The sequence below is a fragment of the Cibotium barometz genome, chromosome 8 (genome assembly GCF_041138505.1).
Source record: "Cibotium barometz isolate CiBa-2024 chromosome 8, ASM4113850v1, whole genome shotgun sequence".
NCBI lineage: Eukaryota > Viridiplantae > Streptophyta > Polypodiopsida > Cyatheales > Cibotiaceae > Cibotium > Cibotium barometz.
The window spans coordinates 13,895,697-13,921,642 of NC_141053.1; the positions used below are offsets into that span (position 1 = coordinate 13,895,697).

A 25,946-nucleotide genomic window follows, 5' to 3' on the forward strand; every position below is an offset into this window, starting at 1 on the left:
TCCATAACTCAGACGCATCCAATTGCCTCATTATGCAAACCAGTTTTAAAAAACACCCTCTTACCTCTCTAGAATACCTTCTAGACTTTAAGAGTCATGTGATACTAAGTTATTGAACAAAAGCATGTCCTTCAAGAGTCATCTTTGATATCACATAATTTGTGATTTTGTTCAACTGTGTTATGTTTCTTACCTAGCTTAGATTATCTCACAAACCTGTAAGGGTTTTGCTTAAATTTTTTATGTGAATAGGATATTACAAACTTCATGGCTCATGCATGAATCTGTGATGTGTATGGAGTTCGGGCCTAGTATTTGCTTTGTCCTTGGGCCTTCCCTAGCATGTTGTGTTGGCTTTATTCCCTTCGTACTCAAATCATTTCAAATGTTGCAAAGATTTGACTCATTGAAATCGCACTAGTCTAGTAACTCTCTGAGCGGAGTGGAGCTAATATCAAAGCCAAGACATGTTAGTACAATGAAAGCACAAGAACTGTCAAAACTAATCTAATGATGACTCTTCACCATATAGTAACTCGTTTTCCAAAGAGGTATGTGATATGAGGACCACTTTAACCCTTTTTTCACCCTACACCTGAAACATCTACAAAATTATTGCTTTAGTTGTATTGAAACTGCTAATAATCTTCAATTTGGCCACTGCACTACATGTCGTCGTGCCACCTCTCGCTGAAAGGGTAAAGTTGTTTAGCAGGTCTAGATAAAATAGATCCACTCCACATAAGCACACAATCATTTTGTCTTTGCATCTTGGGTCTCATTGTTCACCTGTTGCAAAGATGTTTACGAGGACAAATGCTGCAAAGCTCCTTTCACCTGCTCAAAAAATGAAAGCGCCCCAAGTTATCATACTGCACCGCAGAATCTTCCGATTAGACATGAGAGCCGTGTAAATATATATGTGGTGCGGCACAAGGAAGTGATATCTGTGCAGCACAAGTATGAATTTATATGCGTGAAATAACACAGAGTTGTTCAACATGCATGAACTACAATATGTGTTGCATCAAATAGGCACCACGCATGTGCATGTTAGTGTAATCAAATAGCCCATGTCCATGTCTGACTAAAATAGTCGGCTGCATCACACCACACATGGACATGTTTATTCATATAATAGAACAGCACATGACTCCACATCCATTTATAAGGAATCAACAAGCATAAGCTTTCTTACAGGCCATTGAAAAACTCCAGTCCTGGCCACAAATGTGTACCACCGGGGTCATTTACATGCTGTCCTAGCATAAACAATAAACAGGTTTACATGCCTACATCCACTGTACAATAGTCAAACCATGGTTTCTTAGAGACATGCACTAACACTGCAGACAAGTCTATATAAATGTGTTACTACAATGATTATGATCGGTTGGCCAAATGACGAACCAATACCCCCCAGTCTCTCCATAAAGTTGGGCATCCCATCAATTAAAATCCAAAAAGGATTGGAGACCGCAATAGCCCTGCTTCATTCACCTTAGCATTCCTGCTTGTTTCATGCAGGCATCCCTTCCCAACACTTCTACCCCATCAGTCAACGTAATCCGCCACTCTCTTATTGTGAAACTTTCTGGATGGCAATGTGTATGAGAGAGAGAGAGAGAGAACCTACATACAACCACCAGCATTCAGCGGTTTATTGGAGTATGCATACGGTTCTCAATCAGGCGAACCGCATCAAGTGACATAACTAGAGTATCATGCTGAAGAATGCTATACACATTCAACCCCTGCAGTCAAATTCCCATATTAGCAGCAGCAAAAACAATATAGGAACGATCTCTCTCTCTCTCTCTCTCTCTCTCACACACACACACACACAACAGAGCTTGTCCCAAGACTGCACTTTTATCTCCCCATCAGGCACAGTTCCCAGCACCCACTTTGGGGGAATTAACATTCAGCGTTGGATGTTCTCTTCTCCAGCAAAGCTTTTAGCCAGCCCTTGTGACACCTCAATCTCACAGAACAAGAGGAACTCTAGCATGCAAGATATTGGCTTGTCCCTTTGAACAATCCCTTGCAAAAGGGCGTCTAGAGTAAAAACCACCAACATGTGCTATGAGAAACTGGTACCAAGGTCCAGCTACTTGTCATTATCTAACCTAAGCATACTCATCCCTAAGTGTAAGTTATGGCTTTTCAACACTCTCGGTACATGTTGCTTAACGTCGTGTAAGAAAGGCATGTACCTTTGCTGGCAACACATCAGCAGCATATAAGTTGCTTGTCGACCTGCACAAAAGTGTGTTTACTTTGTCAGCTCCTTCAACAAATAGAACCCTCTTGCATTGCTCTAGCCCCGCAATGTAATTCGCCATCTCCTTGGTCTTGTGTGAAGCAGGAGTAACATTGTCAAGTAGGAAGAGCTGCATTAAGAACATTAATACTTCAGAACTGGACTGCATAATCCACATCAAAACCTCCAAAAAATATTTAGGTGAACACAGACCTTGCCCTCTGCCACTCGTGCCGAAAGTGCGATCTTTAGTCCAAGCCTTCGTACCTTCTTCGGTAAATTGTACGAATAATCTCGGGGCTTGGGCCCATGCATTGTGGCACCATGTCTAAACTGTCCATACGAAGAGAATTATTTGTGAACAGCAAATACGCAGCATCTTCAGATTATCTGATAATGATTAAACATTGCGCAGCTAAACCATAATATCCCATCAAAAAACATTAATGTGACTTTTTAAATAGAAATAATTGCACCTGCGGGCCACGGAGAGTTCCATGTCTAGCTTGACCAGTGCCTTTCTGCTTGTACGGCTTCCTTCCAGTGCCACTGACCTCACTTATTGTCTTGGTTGAATGAGTGCCCTGGTAATACATCCACAACATCAATCAAAACCCTTAAAAGCATATATCCAAGCATGGTCCTAGAAAAAAAAATACTAACTGCAAAAAATAGGTTTAAAAACAATTTGCAAATGGAATGAAACTTAGGGCACAAGTTTTGAGGTTGATGCAAAAGTAAGCATAAAATAAAACATGTCATTGCAGGAGGAATTCTTCGGTGGCAATTATGTTATAAAGGCACTTTTTTTTTTCATATGTCCAATACCACCCATTCCAAGCACATTTTTTCATAGCTGGTATTGAGGGGGGGTATTAAGATATAGGCCTTGGAGCCTTAGTGAACAAGGGTGTAGAAGGTATGTGGGTGTGAATGGTCCTAAGGGAGCCACCTAACCCTAGGCCACTAGCAAGCCTATTTAAAGGCACATGCCAAAGGCATTTGTATGTAGTATGGTGCAAAGGCCAAGTTGTATGTGTAAGCAACTCAATAAGCAAGATTTTTTCTTGTATACGTGTAAGCAACTCAATAAGCAAGATTTTTTCTTGTATACGTGTGAGATTCTCTCCTTGTGTTTTGTGTGGTTGTGAGCTTTCATATCCTTATCTCCTTCTCCTCCACTCGACCTTTTGCAAGCTTTCAACACCAATGTAAATCTTCTAACATGCCTCTCCCCCATCACTATCGCCTGCCCCACCCCCCTCCCCCCCCCCTGGCGGCCCCGCGGCCCCGCGCGGACGGGCGTCTCTTCCCCTTCTACTTGCACATCCCTCCTCTAGTCCCGACATTCGGAATGCCAGTCACACATTTGGTAGACAAACTGCATGCATGCGAGAAAGAGAGAGAGAGAGCTTCAGCCAGTCTCATGGTGGGAGAAGTATGGGATCAATTGCCCTCACTTGGTGAGTACAACTTGACTTACAAAGTTTCTGTATTTTAATGGCAGAAACGCCTCGCCATTCGAATCCTCTCACATGATTGTAGTTCGAGTCCTTGTGAGAGGAACTAGAGCACATGGGCCCTCTTCCATACAAAGAAGAGGAACAGGTTGTCTACTACTCAATTGGACCAGTTGGTGTAATTGAGCAATCGAGCAATCCGATAGAGCCTCGCGCGCCAGGTCAATGTCGATAAAATCGACATTGAGAACATGAAAGATGTCCCAGAGATTCCTCACGAGGAGCGCAACATATATGCCATGTTGTATGAGGAGTTGATAGCACCTGCTCATGCCACATGAGCATCTACACCAGCATTATCAGGAGGTGCTAGTACCAATGAAACAGCTGAGATGTGTGGAAGCTGAGGCAACATCGTCCTTTTTTGAGAGTGACGCTGAGTCTACCGAGGAGGCTATTGATGAGGATATCGAGGATGTTGAGGATTGAGTGCCCACATTGAGGACTCTAGTCTTTGGGACTATCAAGCCCCTCTAGTTTACTGTTTGTCATGCATGATTGCATCTATCAACATGCTTTACTGTGTATTTCAGACTTTAGTTTTCTTTTTTTGTATCAGCTCAAGATTCAGACTTTTTTGTGATCACTTTGAGTGCTCAATGGACTCTTGTCACTCTTGCCTTCAGGTTGCTAGCCTGCTTTATATTATTTCTTGAGTTTTGAGTAGTTGCCATTATTGATGATGGAATCTAGATCTTGATTCTTGATGTTGCCAGTTTATTTATGCCAATTGGTCGATTGGGTGCCCAGTGTAACTGGGTCACCCAAATTCTTTAGTTTTAACTTGTAAACATGTTTTAACTTGTAAACATGTTTTAATGTGTAAATGATGCATGTGCAACATATTTTCTACATATTATAAACTTATATATAAATTTTGGGACCTGTACTCCCTCCCCTTGTTTGAAACGTCTAAAAATTGAAAGAAACGTTTTTGAAACGTTTTTGAAATGCGTTTCATGAAATGCCTAGCAACTATGGCGGCTATGGATATGGGAGAGCCTACCTCTCACGCGCCTTCAGTGGGACCCAGGAGAGTAGACTTGGCGTGATCCGCTGATCAGGAGGAGACTCTAGATGCCCCCTTTTTGCATACACAGCGCGGCTAGGCCGCAGAATTCAGATGCCAAAAATTGATGGCACCCCAGTAGGGGCAGCCCATTGGCAGTCACAACAGGGTCTCTCCTAGTGTTTCCTCTCAGATTTTTGGAAGAGGCTCTCCCCCCAAAAACCTAACCGGGACAAGGTGCCACCACACCCTGTATATGGCTCTTCGACTTCCCATGCTCTTGCATATGGGATAATCCACCACAACTTCTAGACATGCGATAACTCGAGAGTAGCTACGAGAATTGCCACCTCCAACAAGAAGGGCCAAGAAGGCCCTAGGCCTTGCCCACCAACCCAATGGAGGATTGGGCAGGCTATCAGCCAGCCCAAGGGGCTTCGCTAGGCAGCCGACATGCCCTAGACGCCAGGCAACCAAGCTTGAAAGGCTACCTAGAAGGCAGTTGGCCAGGCCCATGTGCACCCAAGCGCAGCTTGGATAGACTGCACAAGGCAGCAGTTCAAGAACCAGATTTTATTTGTAGATTTGCATCATTCTAATAAAGCAAATACACCATTCGTGATGTGGGGGCCCTACAGAGGGTATTGCGGACCCAATACCGTGTACTTCTCTTCCCAATACAGTTTCATTTTCTAGGTGCCAGGAGTATCATCTTTATTTTTCATTTTCTGGTTTTTTATCCAGACATTGTATCAGATCCACCATGATGTAACTTTTTGGTCTCATAGGTCATTATGGCCATTTGAAGACGTTAATATAACATTTCATTTCATTTCATTTCCTCTCTCTCTCTCTCTCTCTCTCTCTCTCTCTCTCTCTATCTATCTATCTATCTATCTATCTATCTATATATATATATATATATATATTTATTTATTTATTTATTTATTATTATTTTTTTCTGCACACCTCTTTCTATAATGTCTGTTATCTTCGTCGCGAACGATTGCTGAATTTCTGAACATTGAAGTTACCAATCTTATCCACCAAGCTTCCACATGTTACACTAGTCTATCATTCCATTGGACACTAGGCATGGTTTGCATCCATTTAAGTACCTGATGGTCCGTCTTAACTGGGAATTTCCTCCCATAAAGGAAAGGTTTCCAATACTCAAGAGCCGTCATCACCCCCAATAATTCTTTGGGGTATATACTCAATAGTTCTTCTCTGCATCCTTCAATTTTCGGCTATAATAAGCCATTGGGCGCTCTTCCTACTGGTGGACATCTCCTATCAGTAATTACCTCAAAAGGATCATCCCATGAAGCCAACTTGAGAAGCAAAGATTCAAAGGCAACTTTCTTCATTGCATGGAATGCCTCGAGTGCTTTGCCTATAACAGACACCTTCTGACAACGCATCTTTCCGCCCTTGAGCAAGTATGTGAGAGATGGTGCAGTGTTGGAAAATTTATCCATGTGGAAACTATATGCTTGACAAAAACCTACGAAAAAGTAGATCTCCTGAGCATTCTTGGGAACTTCCCATTCGAGAATTACCCGTAGCTTTGCAAGATAAAGGCTAATCCCCAGTAGTGGATTTCCACTACTCCAAACTCTCTCTTCTTTGCATTGATAGAGAGCTCATTGTCTCGCAATAGTTGCAAGACCTTTTCAACATCCCGCTCATGCTACCTTGTAGTGGCAAAATAGCTGAGTATATCATCTAAATAGATAAACACGCACTTTCCTATGAGCTCCACAAAGATCATCTTGTTGAACGTCGCCGGTGCATTGGTAAGTCCTAATGGCATCACCACAAACTTGTTGTCACATGCACTCTGCACTCAGTGCATGGTGACAAACTGGCTCATCATCAGCAGTGCAACATTTGTACATTATTAGAACCCAGTAGGATGATATTTGTCGTACGTCGTGACCCCATTGTACATCCTCATTCCAGGATAAGTCAGGCATGAGCTACGTAGGTCATTCCTCAGCCTTAGCGGGTCAGCCAATCAGTCAGTCAAGTCCCTTAACCCACTTGGAGAGAATCATTCATGCATGTAGAGTCAGTAGAAGCCTTAGGGTTTGCATCAGAAAGCACTCTGCATCCTGCATAATATGCATTCATATACCTGTGCATAATATGCATTCATATGCCTGTGCATCATTTAGAACATCCCAGAAACCTTAGGGAATTTACTAGGATTTATCTGGTATTTTTTTTTCATATTTTATGTTATTTATTATGAATATGCTGAAAATGCTTATGAATGATATGTTACCTTCACCAGATGACTGTAGCATGTATGGATGATGCACAGAGGGCGGAGGCACTGCTGTAGGGCTGAATACGCAAGGTAAACTGCTGTAGAACTGCAAACGCAGAGCTGGACTGACCTGAATACCTGCTGGTGGTGATCTATGCTCAAACGCAGAGGGTACCTACTGAACTGGGGCCTGTAAGAGTCCTGTATGCATGCGCCTGTAGGCTGAAAGGACAGAATTACTGCGTAAGGGTACAGATGGCTGCGCCTGAGGACTGTAAGGACTGTGGTGCTGCGTTAAACTGCTGGGACTGCTGGGACTGCTGAATAAGATTGCTGATGTGCTGCGTTGGATTGCTAGAACTAACGGAGGCAAAAAACGCAGATTCTCAAGGGCTGGAGAAGCAAACGCAGAAGCTCCAAGGACTGGATGAGACTATGGCTGCAGGCGGGGATGCTCCTGAGGCTGCGGATATGAGGCGCCTGGATTCTGAGGACTGAATGAATGTCTAAGCCCTATGCAAGCCTATTTATACTAACTAGGGACTGGTCATTTATTTAATAAAGTTTATGTTTATAAATGACAATAAAAGCTTAAAACAGTCCACCGCAGTCCTTTCTCAGCCTCAGGTGTGCAGCCCTTCTTCATGCCCTTGGGAAGAGTGCATAGGCTCGAGATCAGTTCATTGAGGTGTTTCTACAGTCATGTACAGTTCAGCTAGGCTTTCAATCCTCCGTGATCTTGCGTTTGGCTTATCTACAATCCACAGTCATTCTCTCTAAAGTAATAAAGCAAATACTATCTCATTAACGAGATAGGGGGCCTTTCAGTGGGTAATTCGGGACCCAATCTGGTGTACGGTTCTCATATATCTCTCTCTCACACTCTTTAAAGTTTGAAGTATTAAAGTGGATTGCTAAACTCACGAAACTCAGGATACAGAAGACGGTGTGAGCATTTGTGTGACAGAATCTTCCAATACAAAGACTTCAGCTGCATATTACATTGGTATCAGATTCAAATTGCCCACACACCGTATCCTAGCATGGGGGCATCCTTGGATGGTTAGATTGCCTTCCGGCACGACCGCCGACTTCAGCATTATGTCTACAAAAGAGAGTACTCATCAGCCGGAAGACGTTTCCCCCGAAGGAGACCATGTTCTTCCGCCTACAGCAGACACCATAGCTCTTCTTAGAGCTCAGAACCAGCTGCTCATGGAACGTCTCCAACTCTTGGAGGCAGCAGCAGCACGTCCTCCTCCGCCTCCAGCAGCACCCGACTACATCTCCCTCTTCTTTCAAATGGAACAATCACCTCGGAGAGAGCATCCACCAACTTGTTTCCTCGAAACAAAATGCCACCACGAACAGCAAGGAACTTTGCTTGGCCACGAATTCCCATACAAGTGTGCAGTGAACTCCAAGACTAGATGATGAGCTGTTGGACACACCGCACCCATAATCCCCAACAGCGGACGGAAAACACATCTCGTCCCAAAAACCTCGAACAATGAGCTCGGAATAGATCCAGTTCATAATCTATGCTATACAAAAGATAACCATGTCCTGCCAGATGTCTGATGCTTAGAACTCCAAATCACGGTCCCCATGCACCAATAAGTGGAGCTGTAATCAGTCCCCTCTCCCACCCACAAGCCTCCTCTGGCTGGAAGCACATGGGGGGAACTGCATGTGTAATAGAGAAGTACACCATCTGGGGTCTCCTAAGCCGGAAACACCCTGGGAGCCCTAGAAGTGGTACTAGAATCTGTATCACTATCTTGTATATGATCATTGCCCGTCTTTAAAAAATGGTCTTGGCTTGGGCTATAGCTTCGGGCTTGCAATCCTTGGCCAAATAAACCTGTTTTCCAGAAGAGAAGCAGTGACACCGTCGTGTCCCTGTTTACATGGCTTACCTGCCTGTGGGCACCCTGCCCAGAAGATACTGTCTGACCAGGCCACTGCCAAAACAGCCTAACCACATGCTGGAGCTGGTCCCATGTGCATCTATGTGTCAAAACATTGTCCCAAGTCAGGCCGTACCTGAACGAGGCTGCCCATCAGCTGAACAGGACTAAACACCTGCAACTTGTTTCATATAAACAATCTGAGAGAGGTGTTCATATAAACAATCCAAGAGGGGTGTCACATTATTCCACCTTGCTCTTCTTAGCCCTCAGAAAACCACCCTATATCTATGATACATACCTGCTAAGTTCTTCTACGCCTCAAATGCAGCTTCCCCCAAATACAGGCATTATGCTTATCAACATATTCATCTCTGCATGGAAGCACTTTATGCACCCTGACAGATAATTGTGCAAGACAATCTAACTTTGAAAAAAGGTTAAACAATTGTCAAGGGACTCAGATTGCTTCAAGCAGTAAAACTGACGAGGTCATCAACCAATAGAAAAAGCTGGCAATTGACGTGGTCTACGTAGCACAGCAAAAGACCACGTGGATCAACCGAAAAAAGGATTGTGCTTTCATAGAATTTGTCTTATAGAAAGCTTTTTTCTTTTGGTTTCCATGCATGCATGCTTTATACAGGCCAATCCTAAAGGGATTACTTGCACATGGTCGAAGCAAATTATTCTGTGTGTTTACATCATTAAGTGCTGTGTGTTTACCTGACGACGTTTTGCCAGCTGCCAACGTACCACCCGATGAACAATGTCTCGGCGAATTGGAACGTCGAACACATCTCCAGCAAGGATGGTTGTACCTTTTTCCTCGTTACTGAAATTAGTTATCTTCATCTCAATGTCGTTGTAACAACCTAATGCATATTGGCACCACAAGTTTAGATGAAAAGTTCCAAATGCATACTAAAACAGAAGCATGGATAACTCTTCTTTTCCAAGGGAAAACATACCATGCAGAGACATGAGACCTTGCAATATCTAGTATTGGTCTAACCATTATGCCAATTCTCCATGATTGTACACCAAGGACATGTCTTTCCACGACCATAGATTGACATTTTGCTATAAGTTGACCGAACTAGCCAAGCACTTGTCCGATACTGCAAACTTATGTTACCCTTAAATGATGAAATCTTCAATATGCAAGCAAAATAACCGTCCAGATATATAAAATGAGAGAGGTGTAAGGTGTTGGAGGGGGAAGAGAAATGACGATGCGGGAGGGGTAGGGTGGCAAGGGGACAGGAAGAGCTTAATGTCTTGCTGATTACTAAAGACAAACATTTGACAAACTTGGCAGCCGTATTCCTATTGTGGTGACGATGCCTCGAAAATTTCTAACTTAAAAGGAGCATCCCTCTAGCATTCATTCCCCATAACAAGAAGCTCGAAAAGCTTAGGGCCTACCTTATAATGATTAGTTCTTGGACTCCAATATAAGCCTTCCAAAAGAAAAGCAATGGGCACCTTAATCTAGAATCACCTGGGAACTCTCAAAAAATGGAATTGCCGAAACCTAGACAATACCCTCCCATATCCCTAAGGCCATGACACAAGGAAGGTGTGGGTCTTTGGTGTGTTTCCGTGTAGACAACATCACGTCCTATGTATGTTTCTGCCAATCCTCCAAGGTCTGATCACAATGTACCACTGCAATTCCAAACAGCCATTGTGTAGTTGGTCTGTGATCACATAGAACCCATGTCCCTATCTTGGTAACCTCCACCCAGTCCATATCTTTCTTTGCTCCTTCCAAACATTTGGCACTGGCCTCGACATCTTTCCTTAAGCCAGCGCTTTCCTCTTCAATTTCTGTCTTCGTCCATTCTATTGGTAGGTGAAGCTCAGTTGTAATTGTCTGGTGGAGCCTTGCATTCTCCACTTGGAAATTTTCCATTTCAAGTTTGAAAGAGGGTTGCAAGGCAAATTGCCCACGGTTAGCTTGTTGGGATGGGAAGCAATGGCTTAAAATAGGAAGGGGGCCTATGCTAAACGATCAAGATTACCCACATTTTAAGCCAGAGCTCAATGCAGTGCCTGGCAAGCCCAGAATTTTAACTTCTTAGCATGCTCTAACAAAAGTAATCACATACCTTGCAATACACTGCTGTCTGTGAACCAATAAGCTCTCCGCATTTTCTCCCCAACAATAAGAGAGCAACTACTAACGCTTGTTCTCTCTTGAAGGAAGAGCATTTTTCAACGTCTCAGATATGACACTTCATCACCTTTCTGCACTTCCAACTCCACCCCACTTTGTTCTGTTTAAAAGACTTGACACCAGAATGAACACTTCATCACTCGTCCAAATAAACACCAACAGCATCATCCTTTTTAAGGCTCGCACATGCACTGTAGCTTCCTACTCCTCATGTCGCCTATACCTCCCCCAAAACCACATTCCCTTTAGGTTGCATAATCATAGCCTCATCTAGTAAACTCACTGTGTTTTGGCTACACAGTGTGCTAAAGCCTACATCGCAAATTGTGTCATATGCCTTTCTCAACTTTTTAAAAAATCTCTCTCATTTCTTGGAGATTTCTATTGCACGTAGCATGTAGTTCTCAACAAGCTTGCCCTAACAGTTGTATCTACAACATGAAAGTCAACCAACATCCAAGACCTCACCATACAAAGACATGCATTCTTCCTATAATAAAAAGTTCAAAGAAAACACCTTATCTTGACCTATAATTCCAATGCAATTCAGCATATCATCATGCTCAAGCTTTCCAATTATGAATATAGTTGTCAAACCTTACTCAAACGGGTGTTATTCAGACACGGCTGAGGCATTACTTAAACATGTCCACATCTAACATGCATTCATTGAAAATTAAGACATGCCATCCATACCTTGCTTCTCTCCATGGGCATGGGTTGCTCGTAGGAATGATACAGCTCTTTTTTGTGCTGAGAACCATGGCTGCAGCATAGCAACCACAATTCGAAGAGTGAACCCATAATCCACCTCAAATCATGCATAGAAGAATCCTTATAAACAAAAGTCATGTGTCAATCAAAAAAATGGTAACAATAGACATAAAGAACGTATTGCTCAGTTGAGGAATATATGACCTCAACTCACATACATGATACAGCCGGGAGAGGAAGAAAGCTGTTAATTTAATACGTTTCATATGCTTTTAAAAATCCCTGAAAAAAAAACAATGATGTACATTGGATTATAGTTCTGAATTACTAAAAAAGGAAAACTACAAAAATCCTCCCACGCAGGTTTACATAAAGGGTTCTATATGATGTCCTCCCAGGAGTGATCATAAGCTTATGTTACCACTTTTTGTCATAAGCATCAGCTCCAAACAGAATCAGATGTATTTGCCATGACCATCTAGCAAAGTAGGGTCAGAGTTTAGCAAAGAGAAACAGGCGATTGTGAGCACTATTCATGTAAGGACACGGTCCATAGAGTGATGACAGAAAGGGAGAGTACAGGGAAATTAATTAGGTGCACGCCTACAGTGAGAGAAGACTGTACGAAGAAGAGCTGGTCAATGAGAGCGTGATGCAAGGAACAATCAAGCAAGCAGGAAAGTACAGAAGCATGAAACTCAAGCCAGTTCAGCCTGTTTTGGACATGCAAAACAGCCCCAAAACAGGGTGCCTAGGTTATTTTGATGGCCAAGCAGGTCTGTGACAAGGCATCAACTAGCCGCCAATTGCAGAAGGGGAAAATATTTGAGCTTTCACAAGTTGTCAAAGGCAATAGGCCCTGGCACTCAAAGTTGTTTTACCATAATGAAATATTCTATATTCGATAGTTGTCCAAAACATGGATATTACAGCTGCACATATGATAAAAGCAGTTGTTGGGGTAAAGGCGTTATGCCCACCCTTATAGTGTGTACAAGCCCATAAGTTATAGTACATAGTACACTTAGTACTTTTAATGTACTAAGTGCACTATGTGTACTAGTGCAATATACATGTGTGATAGGGGAGTCACACACTCATGCCTCATGAGTTGACTTATCCCCACAACTCTCTCTCTCTCTCCCTTGCTTCTCTGTGTATGTCTCCCACATGAACTAACCCTAATTCTTCTTCTCCCACACAACTGGTATCAGAGCTCTTGGTCCCCTCCCTCTTCTCATGATGGCTGCACTTGTTATCACATCCTACAGTTGCCCTAATCTGATTTCAGAACTGGTCGTAATTAACCCTGTCTGCTGGTCGTAATCAGCCCTGTGGTCGTTTTTTTTTTTCTGGTCGTATTGTGTAGGCCGCTCGCGTAGCTGCTGTACTTGCTCGACATGGTTGTGGTGGTTGCAGCTACTGGTTATGCTCGGCTGTGTGGTGATCCGTCATGGCGCCGTGACTGATGTGGCCCCTTCGCTCCTCAGCACCTCCGTCGCGTGTAGTGCTATTTAGGCAACTGAGCGTGGAGCGAAGGCGTTGGCAACTAGCAGCGAGCGAACACAGGCGCGCACGTGGCGTTGGTCCAAAAAGTGCAGCAACGCGTGTAGCGAAAACACACGTCCTGAGAAATGAGTCTCACACTCACTCCACCCCTTGGAGGATGTTACGACCCTGTGTTTTTCTCTAAACAACAATCAGGTGGGCAAGGGCACGGGATGGACAGTGTGAACGGCATCAGCTTGGTTATAAAAAGGAAACCCATATGTGGCCAGCCCAAGTGTGAAAAGGACAAAAAGGGATTTTGAGTTTATAAGGTTTTATAACCTTTGATGACTTAAAATATTAATATTTTTGGAAGCATGCATTTTTGCTATCTGCTTTTGGCTTTTTGGAGAAAGCGAATCGCATCTTTACAAAAAGGCAAAGGGTGGCAAAATTGGAGCGGTCGAGTGGCGTGTGGCGCTTCTCTTGGTTTTTGGTCATGACTATGGTGGCGTCTGGCCCTTCTCTCTTTGGGTGGTTGGTCGCCAGAGAGTACAAGTGACTCATAGATCTTCAACACAAGACCTTACACCATGCTGTACGTGCCTCAGGACCTTACACTATGATGTACGTGGACTGAGCTTGTGGCATACATGTCTACAGGACACGAGGACAGCAACGAGCGCCAGACAGGCTGCGTGTGTGGAAGCAGCCAAGCGGGCGCCACGCGGGCTGCGTATGTGGAAGCAGCCAGGCGGGCGCTAGGCAACTGCGTGTATGGAAGCAGCCGGGCGGGCGACCTTCGACGAATCAATACACAATGGAAAGCGGTATACAAAGAAGAATCCATTATATTTCCAAAATCAATTGTATTTACAAGAGGTCCCTAAAAGGGATAAATGCAATCTGTAAGGTTCCTCCCTTTAAAAATGAGAGAAACACTTAAGATAGTCCGCTAAGTCTTATCTTGGGAAAAATTTCCTATTCATCGACACCTTGACCCTATAGAGATTCAAGGATACGATTTATAGGTATGACCTAGCTCTATCCCGCAGGGGGAGCGTGATCTTCTAAACATCAAATCACCCATAGGGCAATTGATCAAAAATTGGGCAACTACTAGACTTGATTTCTAGAGACAACGCTTTTTTCCTCATCTTTATGCAAGGCACAGCCCGCTGGCCTAGTCTTCTAGAATAGAGTTGCCCAAGAACCTAACTATCTAACGTAGGACTTTCACTTAATCTGTTGGAAAGCTACCCGACTAATCGGGTCCACCCATCCGTAGGATGGTGCCGTCAGGGCATTCCATCCTCCCACTTTCCACCCTACTCACGCATCAATTTGTTTTCTAATTAATACTACCACACTGTTTGACATAAATAAACATATTCCTTAATTAAGGCCCTTCTTCACAAGGTTCGATAAAATAGCCTTCTTACACAATACAATCATACCAAAGACAAGATGTAATTATATAAAAAGTTTATACATGAATCCATTTCCATACAAGCCAAACCGGCTCTCTTATTCTTATTCTGCCGATGATATAGAATTCGGCCTTCCAGCCTCTACATGCTGGGCAAAACCCTACGGGACCATACACCTCATCGTCGGCCGCTGGCGAGGACTCAAGCCGGCCTGTCGCCTGCTCAGGCTCCATCGCTCGATCCTCCCGCCCCTCAGAGGGATGTCTGCACACTAGGGTGGGCTTATTTACCGCACTAGCCTGGGCCCTCAGAACTAGGCAGCCTCATAATCTCTCGCCTCAATCGGCGATCCTTATTCCCCCAAAGGTATGAGGGATACCTTGGGCCATTCCCTGGCTTTGTTAACGATGCCGCCCGGCTAAACAAGCACGGAACGGAGTTAGCGTTGAAGCCAAAGAAAAATCTTGAATTCTAAAGATAACATCTTCAAGGCAATTTACTAAATATTCATAATTCATGAAGATAACAATTTCTACACAATTTATCGAATACAACATCACATAATTCATAACTTCATATAATTTTTATGTCGTCGTTTTAAGAGTCAAAGACACCATTCATTAACACTAATTTAAGGAAAATCTCTTCTTTTTTTAAAAATTAACCGAGCTAACCTGGCCACCGTTTCCTTGAGGGGCTTGAAAAGGGCGGACTGGAGCCGCGTTGGACGCATCTTCTCCCATCTCGTTGTTACGTGTCCCTCTTGAGGCAATATTTTGTCGTCTCCGAGATGAGGCCATCTTAGGCGTCGCCTTGTAGAGCTCGCTGCTGCGATCGAAACGCTTCAGTCGGATCTGAATTCCGAGCTCGTTTGCTCACCGTACGAGCAAAAGAATATGGCGCACGAACCCTCGCTTGAGTCAAAAAACCCTTACTAAAGTCTACGCAAATGGGGGGGGGGATTGTGAGATGTCCTTACGGGCAAAGGCAAAAACGTGGAGAGGACTGGGAGGGGTGGCTGCAAGCCTCTCGGTAAGTCTATTCACACGGGGGGGGAGGGGAGAAGAGTTAAGGACACTGGCCCATAGCAAGAGGAGGATGGAGGAAAAATGGCTTATCTGAAAAGAGCCAAATGAGGGGGTGTGAGAGGGGTGGCTGCAAGGGCGGCTGTACTTGCAGCAAGTACGCTACGGCGGTACGGACGACGGCACAACAAGGCATACGCTACACAGAAATGTGTGCCGACTGAGGAGCACCCGGGGGTTTATATAGCTGAGGGGTGAGGGTACGGGCGCTGCGCAAAGCAAGGACGAAAGGACGGTGTACCTTCAAAGGCTATGGATCAGTGGCCTACATGGGTCTAGGGGAAAGGTACGGTGTCGGTTGTCTGGGAAAGGAGTGGTACGCATGTACCTTATCTGGTCTGCGTGTCCACCTAAGGGTACGCGTGGACCATACAGTGGGCGGCCGTCCTTTGGTTCTTGGGCGGCCATTGTACGAGCGCCCTAGTAAGTGTGTACGGACCAAATTTTGGGACGGGATACCCAAATTTGGGGCGCCCGCCTCGATTGCGTGCCGGACCGCCCCGGGGACGAAAAATTTTTTTGTCCGGGAGGTTCTCCTGGTCGCAGGGGTTCAGACCGTTCGTCAATCGGACGTGCGGTCGTGCATTTATTAAGGTTTAAAGGTCGCCATTTTTTAACTAAAATGATTGAAATTAGCGTATAGGCTTGATCCGGTGTCCGTTTTGGATGCTGTAAAATCCTATATTAGGGTAAAATCGAGCGCAAATTCCAAATTTGGGCTCAAAATTTGAAGATTCTAAGTAGAAATGACTCAAATAATAAAATCATTGATATTTATACCATAAAAACTCATAATTACATGGACATTTCTTTATTAGTGAAGATGGGTATGTTACATCCTTTCCCCCTTAAAGAAATCGAGATGTCCTCATCTCGTCATGAATTGGGGATAATCCTTTAAGAGTGTAGCTTCATCTTCCCAAGTTGCATCTTCTTCAGGGTAATCTTTCCACTGAACTAGATGTTCTACAAGAGTTCTATTTCGGAGTTGCCTTTCTCTCGAATCTATGATGCTACTGGGCTGTAATTCATGGGCTGTAATTCAAGGACTCCTTGAGTAGGGATTACAACTTGTTCATCATCAAGAATATGATCGAGACTGGGGACATATGGTTTTAACAAACTTACATGAAATACATTATGGACTTTGATATGGGCTGGGAGTTGGAGTTTATAGGCACTTTTACCTAGACACTTGATAACTGTATAAGGACCACAATACCTAGGGCTGAGCTTCTTATATTTCCCAAGTGATAGAGAACCTCGTTTGGGTCGCACTCGTAGAAGAACTCTGTCTCCTTCCTTGAAGATCCTTTCAGACCTCTTGTTGTCAGCATAAAGCTTTTGTCGATCTTGGGCAGCTTTAATATCTTTTTGGATTGCCTTGGTTTGTTCCTCCATTTCTTCGAGCATTTTCCTGGATGCCTCAACTCTTATGGTTGGATCAGAGAAATTTAGAGGAGACAGGCATTCTTGCCCATAGAGTGCCTTGAACGGTGACATTCCTATGCTTTGATGATAAGATGTATTGTAGGCAAATTCTACCAGAGGAAAGTATTGAATCCACCTTCTTGGTTCCCGTCCACAATATGCTCTGAGAATGTCTTCAATTACTTGATTGACTCTCTCAGTCTGGCCATCGGTCTCTGGATAATAAGCTGTGCTAAAGCAAAGTTGAGTTCCCAGAGCTTGAAATAAAGACTGCCAGAATTTTGAGGTGAAGTCAGAATCCCGATCACTTACTATCCTTTTTGGGAGACCATGAAGTTTGAGGACTTCCTTGATGAATATTCGAGCAACATCAGAAGCTTTGAAGGTCTTCTTTGCTGGTATAAGGTGAGCTACTTTGGTAAGTAAGTCCACTACTACTAGAATGGAGTCATATCCTCCTTGAACAGTGGGGAGACTTGTGACAAAATCCATACTAATGCACTCCCACTTCATTTGGGGAATATCTAAGGGTTGAAGTTTTCCAGGCATCTTGACCCTTTCAGCTTTGATCCTTTGGCATGAGAGACATTGCTTCAAGTACCAAAGCACATCATTTTTCAAGCCTGCCCATAAAAGCTCCTTCTTACAGCATTTAATGTTTTTGCATAACCTGGGTGTCCTGCCAGCAGGGCTATCATGAGCTTCATGGAGGATTAGTTTCTTTAAAGCAGGATCCTTAGGGATACATAGCCTGTGATTGAAGTAGAGGCTTCCTTCATGAATGGAGTATCCCTTGATTTGATTCTTCTCTTTCTCCGAATGTCCCCCTTCTTCTACTAATTTTTTCATCCTCTGATAATCTGGATCATGAGATGAGACTTCTTCTACCTTGACCAGTATGGGATTATTTGGCATTGAAACTGCATTCAAGAAAGATTTGCGGCTAAGTGCATCTGCTACCACATTATCTTTCCCAGGGCGGAATTTGATATCGAAATCATATTCTTGTAGAATTTCAATCCATCTCCTTTGCCGCATGTTGAGGTTAGGCTGGGTGAAGATCCACTTTAGACTTTTGTGGTCAGTTACGAGCTGGAATTTGCCTCCCAAGAGATAATGTCTCCATAATTTGAGGCAATGAACAACTGCTAAGAGCTCCAAATCATGGGTGGCAGTTTGCTTCATCTTGCTTCAGCTTGCGGGAAGTATAAGCGACTGGTCTTCCTTCTTGGCCTAAGACACCACCAAGTGCTAGACTACTAGCATCGGTAACCACTTCAAATTCTTTGGAGAAATCAGGAAGCTTTAAGACTGGGGCAGAAGTAATAATGACTTTCAGCTGATCAAAGCTGTTTTGATGGATTGGCAGCCACACTATTTTGCAATCCTTCTTAAGAAGATCTGTCAAGGGTGCAGCTACCAAGGCATAATCTTTGATAAAAATCCTATACCAACCCGTGATTCCCAAGAACCCATGAATTTCACGAACTGATTTAGGGGGTGGCCATTCTAGAATATCCTTGACCTTGGCAGGGTCTACTGAGATGCCATCTTTGGAGACGATGAATCCAAGATACTCAATTTGATGAGTAAAGAAGGTACATTTGCTCTTCTTGGCATAGAGTTTGTGTCTGCGCAGCAATTGCAGAACTCTACGCACATGCTCCTCATGCTCTTCCATTGATTTGGAGTAGATTAAGATGTCATCAAAGAAAACAAGCACAAATTCATCCAGGTAAGGACGGAATATATCTTGCATTAGGCGGTTGAAGGTTGCAGGAACATTGGTTAACCCGAATGACACTACATTAAACTCATAGTGGCCATAACGGGTATTGAAGGTTGTTTTGGGTATATCTGCTTCCTTGACTTTGATCTGATAGTAACCAGACCTCAAATCTATTTTTGAGAAAACTTTGGCCCCATGAAGCCTGTCAAGAAGTTCATCGATGCGAGAGATAGGATACTTATTCTTGACAGTGACTTGATTGAGCCCTCGATAATCTATGCAGAGGCGGAGAGTCCCGTCCTTCTTTTTTTGGAAAAGAACAGGTGCTCCCCAAGGAGAGCTACTGGGGCGTACAAATCCTTGTTCAATGAGTTGGGAAAGTTGCTCCTTAAGTTCAATGGCTTCAGGAAGGGACATTTTATAGGGAGTTTTTGAGACGGGTTGAGCTCCAGGGATCACCTCGATTTCATAGTCGACTTCTCGAGGAGGCGGTAACCCTGTAAGCTCGTCAGGGAAGATGTCAGAGAATTCTTGGAGCCAAGAGGGTTCTGTCTCCATACTAGGCTCAATGACTTTGTTGAGTTTGACTAAGAAAACTTGCTGACCCTTACGTGTTCCCTTGAGAAGATGTTTTGCCTTGACTACCCTAGACTTAGGTTTTCCTGTGATCCCCTGAACAGATATTACTTGGCCATGCTCATTTTCAAAAGTTACAATGAATGCTAGCTTTGTTTGCAATTAACCAATCCATCCCAAGGATTCCATCATAAATTCCTAGTGGCAAGACTCTAAAGTGACACCGAGTTTGCTCATTACCCAGCTCAAAATCAAGGTTTCCTATAGAGTGGCGAGATACTACTTCTTTCCCACTGGCTAACTCTACAATCATTTTTCTAGCTGTTTTTTGACTCAAGTTTAATTTTTGCAAGCACCTAGGAGAAAGGAATGAATGGGTACTGCCACAATCAATCAAAAGCTGAAATGGCTTACCGTGATGAGTGGCGGGGGTTTGGATTACACCAAATTGTTTATTCGGACCTTGGTGTTCTACCGCCACATGGACGGTGGCGCGCTCTTCTTCAGCCGTTTCCAAGGTCGGTTCTTCACTTATAACACAGGCAGTTCTAGCAACTGCTCCTCCGCGGCCTCTGCCACGGCCATTGCCTCTTGCACCTTGATAGGTAGGGGTTCCACGGCCTTGATTTCCTCTGTTACTTTGGGGAAATGATGTTGCCATCTTGGGACAGTTGGCTCTAAAGTGTCCCGGCTCATTGCACTCAAAACACAGAGGGCCTTCTCTGGAAGAAGCAGCATACGAGCGGGGGGCAAAAGAGTTGCCTTGTCGCCCTCTGTTGTAGTAGGGAAAATTCTGTTGAGGTTTCTTGTAGGGTTGATCTCTAAGGTTTGCCTCAGGATAAGATCTCTTTTGATTCTTCGGTTTGTTAGCCTTCATTTCTTTCACAAGGGGCTTTGCTCGTATGAGAGCATCCTGTAATGTGCTTGGTCTCATTGCTTCAAGGCGGGAATCTAGGGGTTCATTTAGCCCTTGGCAGAAACGAGCCACTTGCTGGGAAGTAGTCATAGCTGGGGCATACTTCCGAAGGGTAATAAATTTGGAATAGTAATCCTCAAGAGTTAAGCTGCACTGTCTAAGACTAAAAAACTCATTCATCTTTATGGATTCATGGGATGGAGGAAGATATCTTTCCTTCACTGCCTGCTTGATGTCTTCCCACGTTTGAGAATGCTCGGTATGTGCTGAGAAATGAAGATACAATCAACTTTCTGCCAAACCTCCAACCCAAGAAAATAATGTAGAAGGCCAAGATCAGTCATCTCAAATGTCTCTGAAAGCTTCGACTGAACCTGCGTGACCAACCCAATATCTGAACCAGAAAGAATGAGGTCATCAACATACAAAACAATGACACAAATATCTCCATCAAAAAGAAGCACATAGAGATTGCTGTCAGCATATGCCCTCTCAAAGCCAAGAGATAACAAGAAGGCATCAATCTTTTGATACCAGGCACGGGGTGCCTATTTGAGACCATAAAGAGCCTTCTGCAAAAGATAAACATGGGTGTCCTGTCCCTAAATCACAAAACCAAGAGGCTGCTCAACATAAACTTCCTCCTCGAAATCTCCATTCAGAAAAGCGGATTTGATATCTATCTGGAACACGGGCCATCTAAAGTGTGCAGCCAGAGCCAAAACAATCCTGATGGTGGTATACCTGGCTATAGGAGCAAATGTCTCATCAAAGTCTTCACTTGTCTTCTGAGCATATCCTCGTGCAACAAGGTGGGCTTTGTACTTGTCCAAAGTACCATTTGCATGAAACTTGACTTTGAAAATCCATTTCACACCAATAACACGACGATGTAAAGGCCATGGTACCAAAGACCAAGTGTTATTCCTCTCAATAGAGGCCATCTCTGCTTCCATGGCCTGCCACCACTGCGGCTGTGAAAGAGCCTACTCTGGACTCTCGAGCTCATCAATCTCCTCGAGAGAACTCATGAGAGCATAATTCATTGTGTGATGAGACGTGGAAGCCCGAGATGAACGGCGAGGTCCAGGGGTGGTGGTAGAGATCTTGTTATGGACCTGTGCATCGCTGAGACCAGAATCTCTAAAGAGTTGCTAAACCCACCAAGGTAGACCAGCCTTCCTCTCAAAGCGTGAAGAAGAAGATCCAGCTACAGTAGAGGACTCATCCGATGCTACTGGAAGTGGTGATGAGGTAAGCACTGGTGAGGGTAGTCCCGAAGTCAAAGTAGGACTCGTAGAGGGACTAAGAGCTGCAGAAGCTGATGCAACGAGAATGAGTGACTGTAAAGGAGTAGCTGGCACCGGGGTTGCAGCAGGGGGAGGAGGAGGAGCTGGACGTGGAAGGTAAAAGATCACTAGCATCTGTCGGGAATGGATCATCCAGTACGTCGGAAGATGCATCAGGTGGAGAGGAATCAATGCCAAACAAGCCCTCATCAAATCGAGCATCACGGAAAATGATGATGTCATCAACCTCTAGATCCCAAAAGCGGTACCCTTTGGATTTGAGACTGTAGCCTCTGAAGATCATCCTCTTAGACTTTGGTGCGAGAGTGGTCCTTTTCTTATATGGAACATGTACATAAGCAACACAACCGAAAACACGAAGATGAGATACAGAAGGCTTGTGTCTTGTAAAGGCCTTCTCCGGAGTCATCCCCTCAACCGCTTTTGTGAGAGAGCAGTTAATTAGATAAACTGAGGTAGCCACAGCTTCATCCCAGAAAGCAGGAGGGAGACCTGCATGATGCAACAAAGCACGAGCCATCTCTTTGACGGTCCAGTTCTTTCATTCCACAACTCCATTCTGCTGAGGAATGTAAGGAACTGTAGTTTGTCGATGAATGCCCTTCGAAGCAAGGAAGTCATCAAATGGTACAAACTCGCTGCCATTATCAGTTTGGAGGAATGAAACTCTACCCCCAAACTGATTTTCCACCATCGCGATCGAAGTCCTGAAGCTGGCAAAAGCATCTGACTTGCGAGCCAAAAAACATACCCAGACTTTGCGAGTGAAATCATCCACAAGAAGAAGAAAATATCAAGCCCCACTAAGAGACTCAACCTCCATAGGTCCTACAAGATCTGCATGTATAAGCTCCAGTCTTCGGGTTGCTCGATGAGTGGCCTCCTCTGGAAATGCATCTCGATGATGCTTGCCCATCATGCAGGATGAGCAGATGTGTGAGAGAGACCTGAGCTGCATAGTAACATGGGACGAGGAACGAGGACAAGGAACGTAACGGGGGACGGGGACGGGGACGGGGATTCCTGGGAACTGGGATGGGGAACGGGGGACAGCATACAAAATATGCAATTTTAAGTAAGCACTCATTTAAGAAACTTAACAATACTAAAACAAAGTCACTTTACACTTCCAAAGCATCAATATTAAGTCATACTAGCAAAAAAATGGGTGTTACAAAAAAGGAGATCGGGCCCCAGGACCCAGTCGCCAAAGGCTAAAGCAAAAGACAAGGGCAAAGGCCTAGGCCCTAACCACGTAAGTGGCATACAAAAAAGAGACTATCACTAGAGTAGTACATATGTCCAAAAGCCTCAAGGGGCATGTGAAGTGCTGGTCTCATGATCATGGGTCCCTGCAATGCCTGCCGGCTCCATAGAGATGTCCTCCACTTGCTCCTCCAGGCCCCAACTCCTCATCATCTTAAGACATCTCCCACTCGGTAAATGCATCAGCCTTTGTAGTTGCACTCTTGCAAAGCATTCACAAGTTTGCACTCACAAAGACTAGATCATTTGCCCGTTCCACCCCAAGACGGTTCCTCTGTCAGAATATGCAGCGGAGATGATGACCAAATCTGGGAACACAAGAGCAAAAGCAAAAACGCAGGCAGAAAAACAGCACAAGAGAGAGAGAGATGTAGGCGTGTAACTCTGCTCTGATATACACAAGAAGATCCCGAGATATGATACAAATGAGGTATGGGGGCTGAGGACCTATATATACTCCCCTAGAGGGCAGTCGGCCAGCATAAGAGAAGCTCACGACTGATAAAAGAAGTCCACGACTGCATAAATGCAGTCGGCCAGCTATCTGGTGCCAAAACCTGATCAAAACCAGTCGGCCAGCAGCAAGAGTACCCACGACTGATAAACATCCAGTCGGCCAGCACTGTACTGCTCTTGGCACCCTCTGGCAGCCCTCCCAAGCCTCAGAAAAAATGGAAAAAATAGGGGAAAAATACGGAGAGTGGGGAAAAATGGGAAAACACCTCATAAGGGCGGGCACACCCACAACAAAGGCCCTGGTGTATAAAACTGGACAGGAGATGACTTCTAACACCCCCTCTCAGCTCCTGGCTGTGTGACCAACCACTGGGAGCTGGGGTGCCGCCTGAGCAAATCTTGAGAGCGACTTCGTGAAGAGGTCCACCGTACTGTCCTCCGTCAAACAGAACTCCAGCAAGATGTCATCAGCAACAATCTGTTCACGAACAAAGTGCCTCTGGATGACCATGGGTTCCTCCAGTGGAAGCCCAAACCTGCAATGTAACCTCCTCCTGCTCCGTAAAACTGCTCCTGGGGCATAAGTAGATCTCCTCGTGTCCGGATCTCCTCCCCAAACCGAGTCACTCCAACCGTGGAGTCGGACTCCATCCAACAATCCCCCTCCTGTGTACAAGAGTCCATGATCCTTCGCATGCCGCAGAAACCACAGAAAACGCGATCCTGCCTCACAAAGAGACATCTGCAACCAAGAGCTCAACTGCCTCATCAGGAAGCTCCCGTCCAATCCAGTGTCCATCAACCAGATCAATGAACCATACAGCTTCTGAGTCGCAGAGACATCACACTGCTCACAAGGATCAACACCTCTTACGGTGCACAAGCAAGTCCTGGAAACCTGATGAAACCTGTCAACCACCCCCTCTGAATCCGAAACCACAAAGCCTGGAGAAACCACCTCCTTCTGCAAGTAATCCACCTGTCACCTGCCTGGCTTTCCGAAAGGTCTCCGTGGAAAGAACATCCTCAACAACTGGAGGTTCTATGTCCCGAACACGACGAGACATCAGAGCATAAGTGACCTGTTCAGCTTCCTCTGACTCACGAACACAAGAACTACCAACCTCAGTACTGGAAAGTTCCTGCCAACTGCTGCCATCTACTAATGGCAAGCTATCCACCACCTGGTCTCGGAAAGCCCGCACCTGCAGCGTATCCACACCGGAGTAGCCATTACCACACTGCCACTCGTCACAATCTTGAGGACCTGGGAGAGAGAGTGTTGAAAGCCTGTAGACTCCATTCTCCAGTTCACCTTCCCAAACCACTTGGCCTGTTGCTTTGTCCCGGAGAGCAACAAAATGCTCATCAAACTCCACCCGTACGCCAGTCTTGCAAACCTGATGCACTGACAACAGATGAAAACCAAGTGCCGGAACATACAACACCTGGGAGGAATGCTTCCCCCCTCTGCCATCGGGAACTATCTCCATCCTGCCCTCACTGTGAACTGGGATAGTGGACGTATCCCCAGTAAGAATCTGACCACAACACCTGCAGAGATCCTGTAAACCGGAACAGGAAGGAGTCATGTGCCTGGAAGCACCACTATCGAGAATCCACTCCCGAGTATCCGTTGTTGCGGAGAATCCTCCAATCTCCTCCCTGCCTGAAGAAAATGAAACATCGGTGTAGAGCACCTCCAGGTGCACAAAAGCCGGAGTCTTCATGATTACTGTGCTGAGGAGTCTTCACCCTTCTCGGTCTTCCGCTTGGGACACTGTCTCCAGTAGTGGCCTTTCTCGCCACAATCATTACAGGTCCTCTCTGCCTTCAGTCTCTCGCGGTCAGCGTCGGACTTCTTCTCAGAAGACTTCTCCGATGAAGCCTTCCCTTTGCCCGAGTTACGGCCTTTCGACCGTTGGCCAGTTAAGGCCTCCGAACCTCCACCCTGAGGAGGGTTCGTGAATCGTTCCTCCTGGTCCAGGACCATGGGCACAAGCTCCTCCCACGTGATGGTGCTGAGCCTGCCACTGGTAATCAACGACGAGTAAAATGCTGAGTACGAAGAGGGCAAATGTGACAGCAACGTGATGGCCATGTCCTCCGACGATATCTCCTTCCCAGCCTGAAGAACTTCCTGCTGAAGAGCAGGCAGCTTGTTAATATGCTCCCGCATCGTCGACGACTTTGCAGGGCTCATAACCCGCATCTGTACTTCCAAGGAAATCCTCTTCATGGGCGATACCCTGTTGTAAAGTGAGGCCAAATGCTGCCATATACCTCTGGCCAGCGTCATGTGCTTGACATGATTGATTACCTGCGGTGTGCAGTTGAGGAAAATAAACGAACGGACCCTGGCGTTGACGCGATCCCACATCTGCGT

General features: G+C 44.9%; 1 protein-coding gene across 2 annotated transcripts in view; it reads right to left on the reverse strand.

Moving 5' to 3' along the window:
- Positions 1-452: 452 nt before the first annotated feature.
- LOC147635940 (Ribosomal protein L4/L1 family) overlaps positions 453-25,946 on the reverse strand; it is a 31,022-nt gene continuing 5,528 nt past the window's right edge. Inside the window, exons 2-9 of one of the 2 annotated variants that reach the window (XR_015266459.1) lie at positions 11,856-11,925; positions 9,704-9,852; positions 2,740-2,847; positions 2,477-2,596; positions 2,217-2,393; positions 1,637-1,754; positions 790-837; positions 453-595 (exon numbers count right to left, since the gene is read on the reverse strand). Coding sequence is in view for 1 of the 2 variants with exons in the window: in XM_086801339.1 (XP_086657465.1) it covers positions 1,653-1,754; positions 2,217-2,393; positions 2,477-2,596; positions 2,740-2,847; positions 9,704-9,852; positions 11,856-11,925 (726 nt within the window). In the remaining variant the exon portion in view is untranslated. Of the gene's footprint in view, positions 838-1,636; positions 1,755-2,216; positions 2,394-2,476; positions 2,597-2,739; positions 2,848-9,703; positions 9,853-11,855; positions 11,926-25,946 lie in introns of both variants that reach the window. The other variant, XM_086801339.1, reaches the window with a different exon arrangement.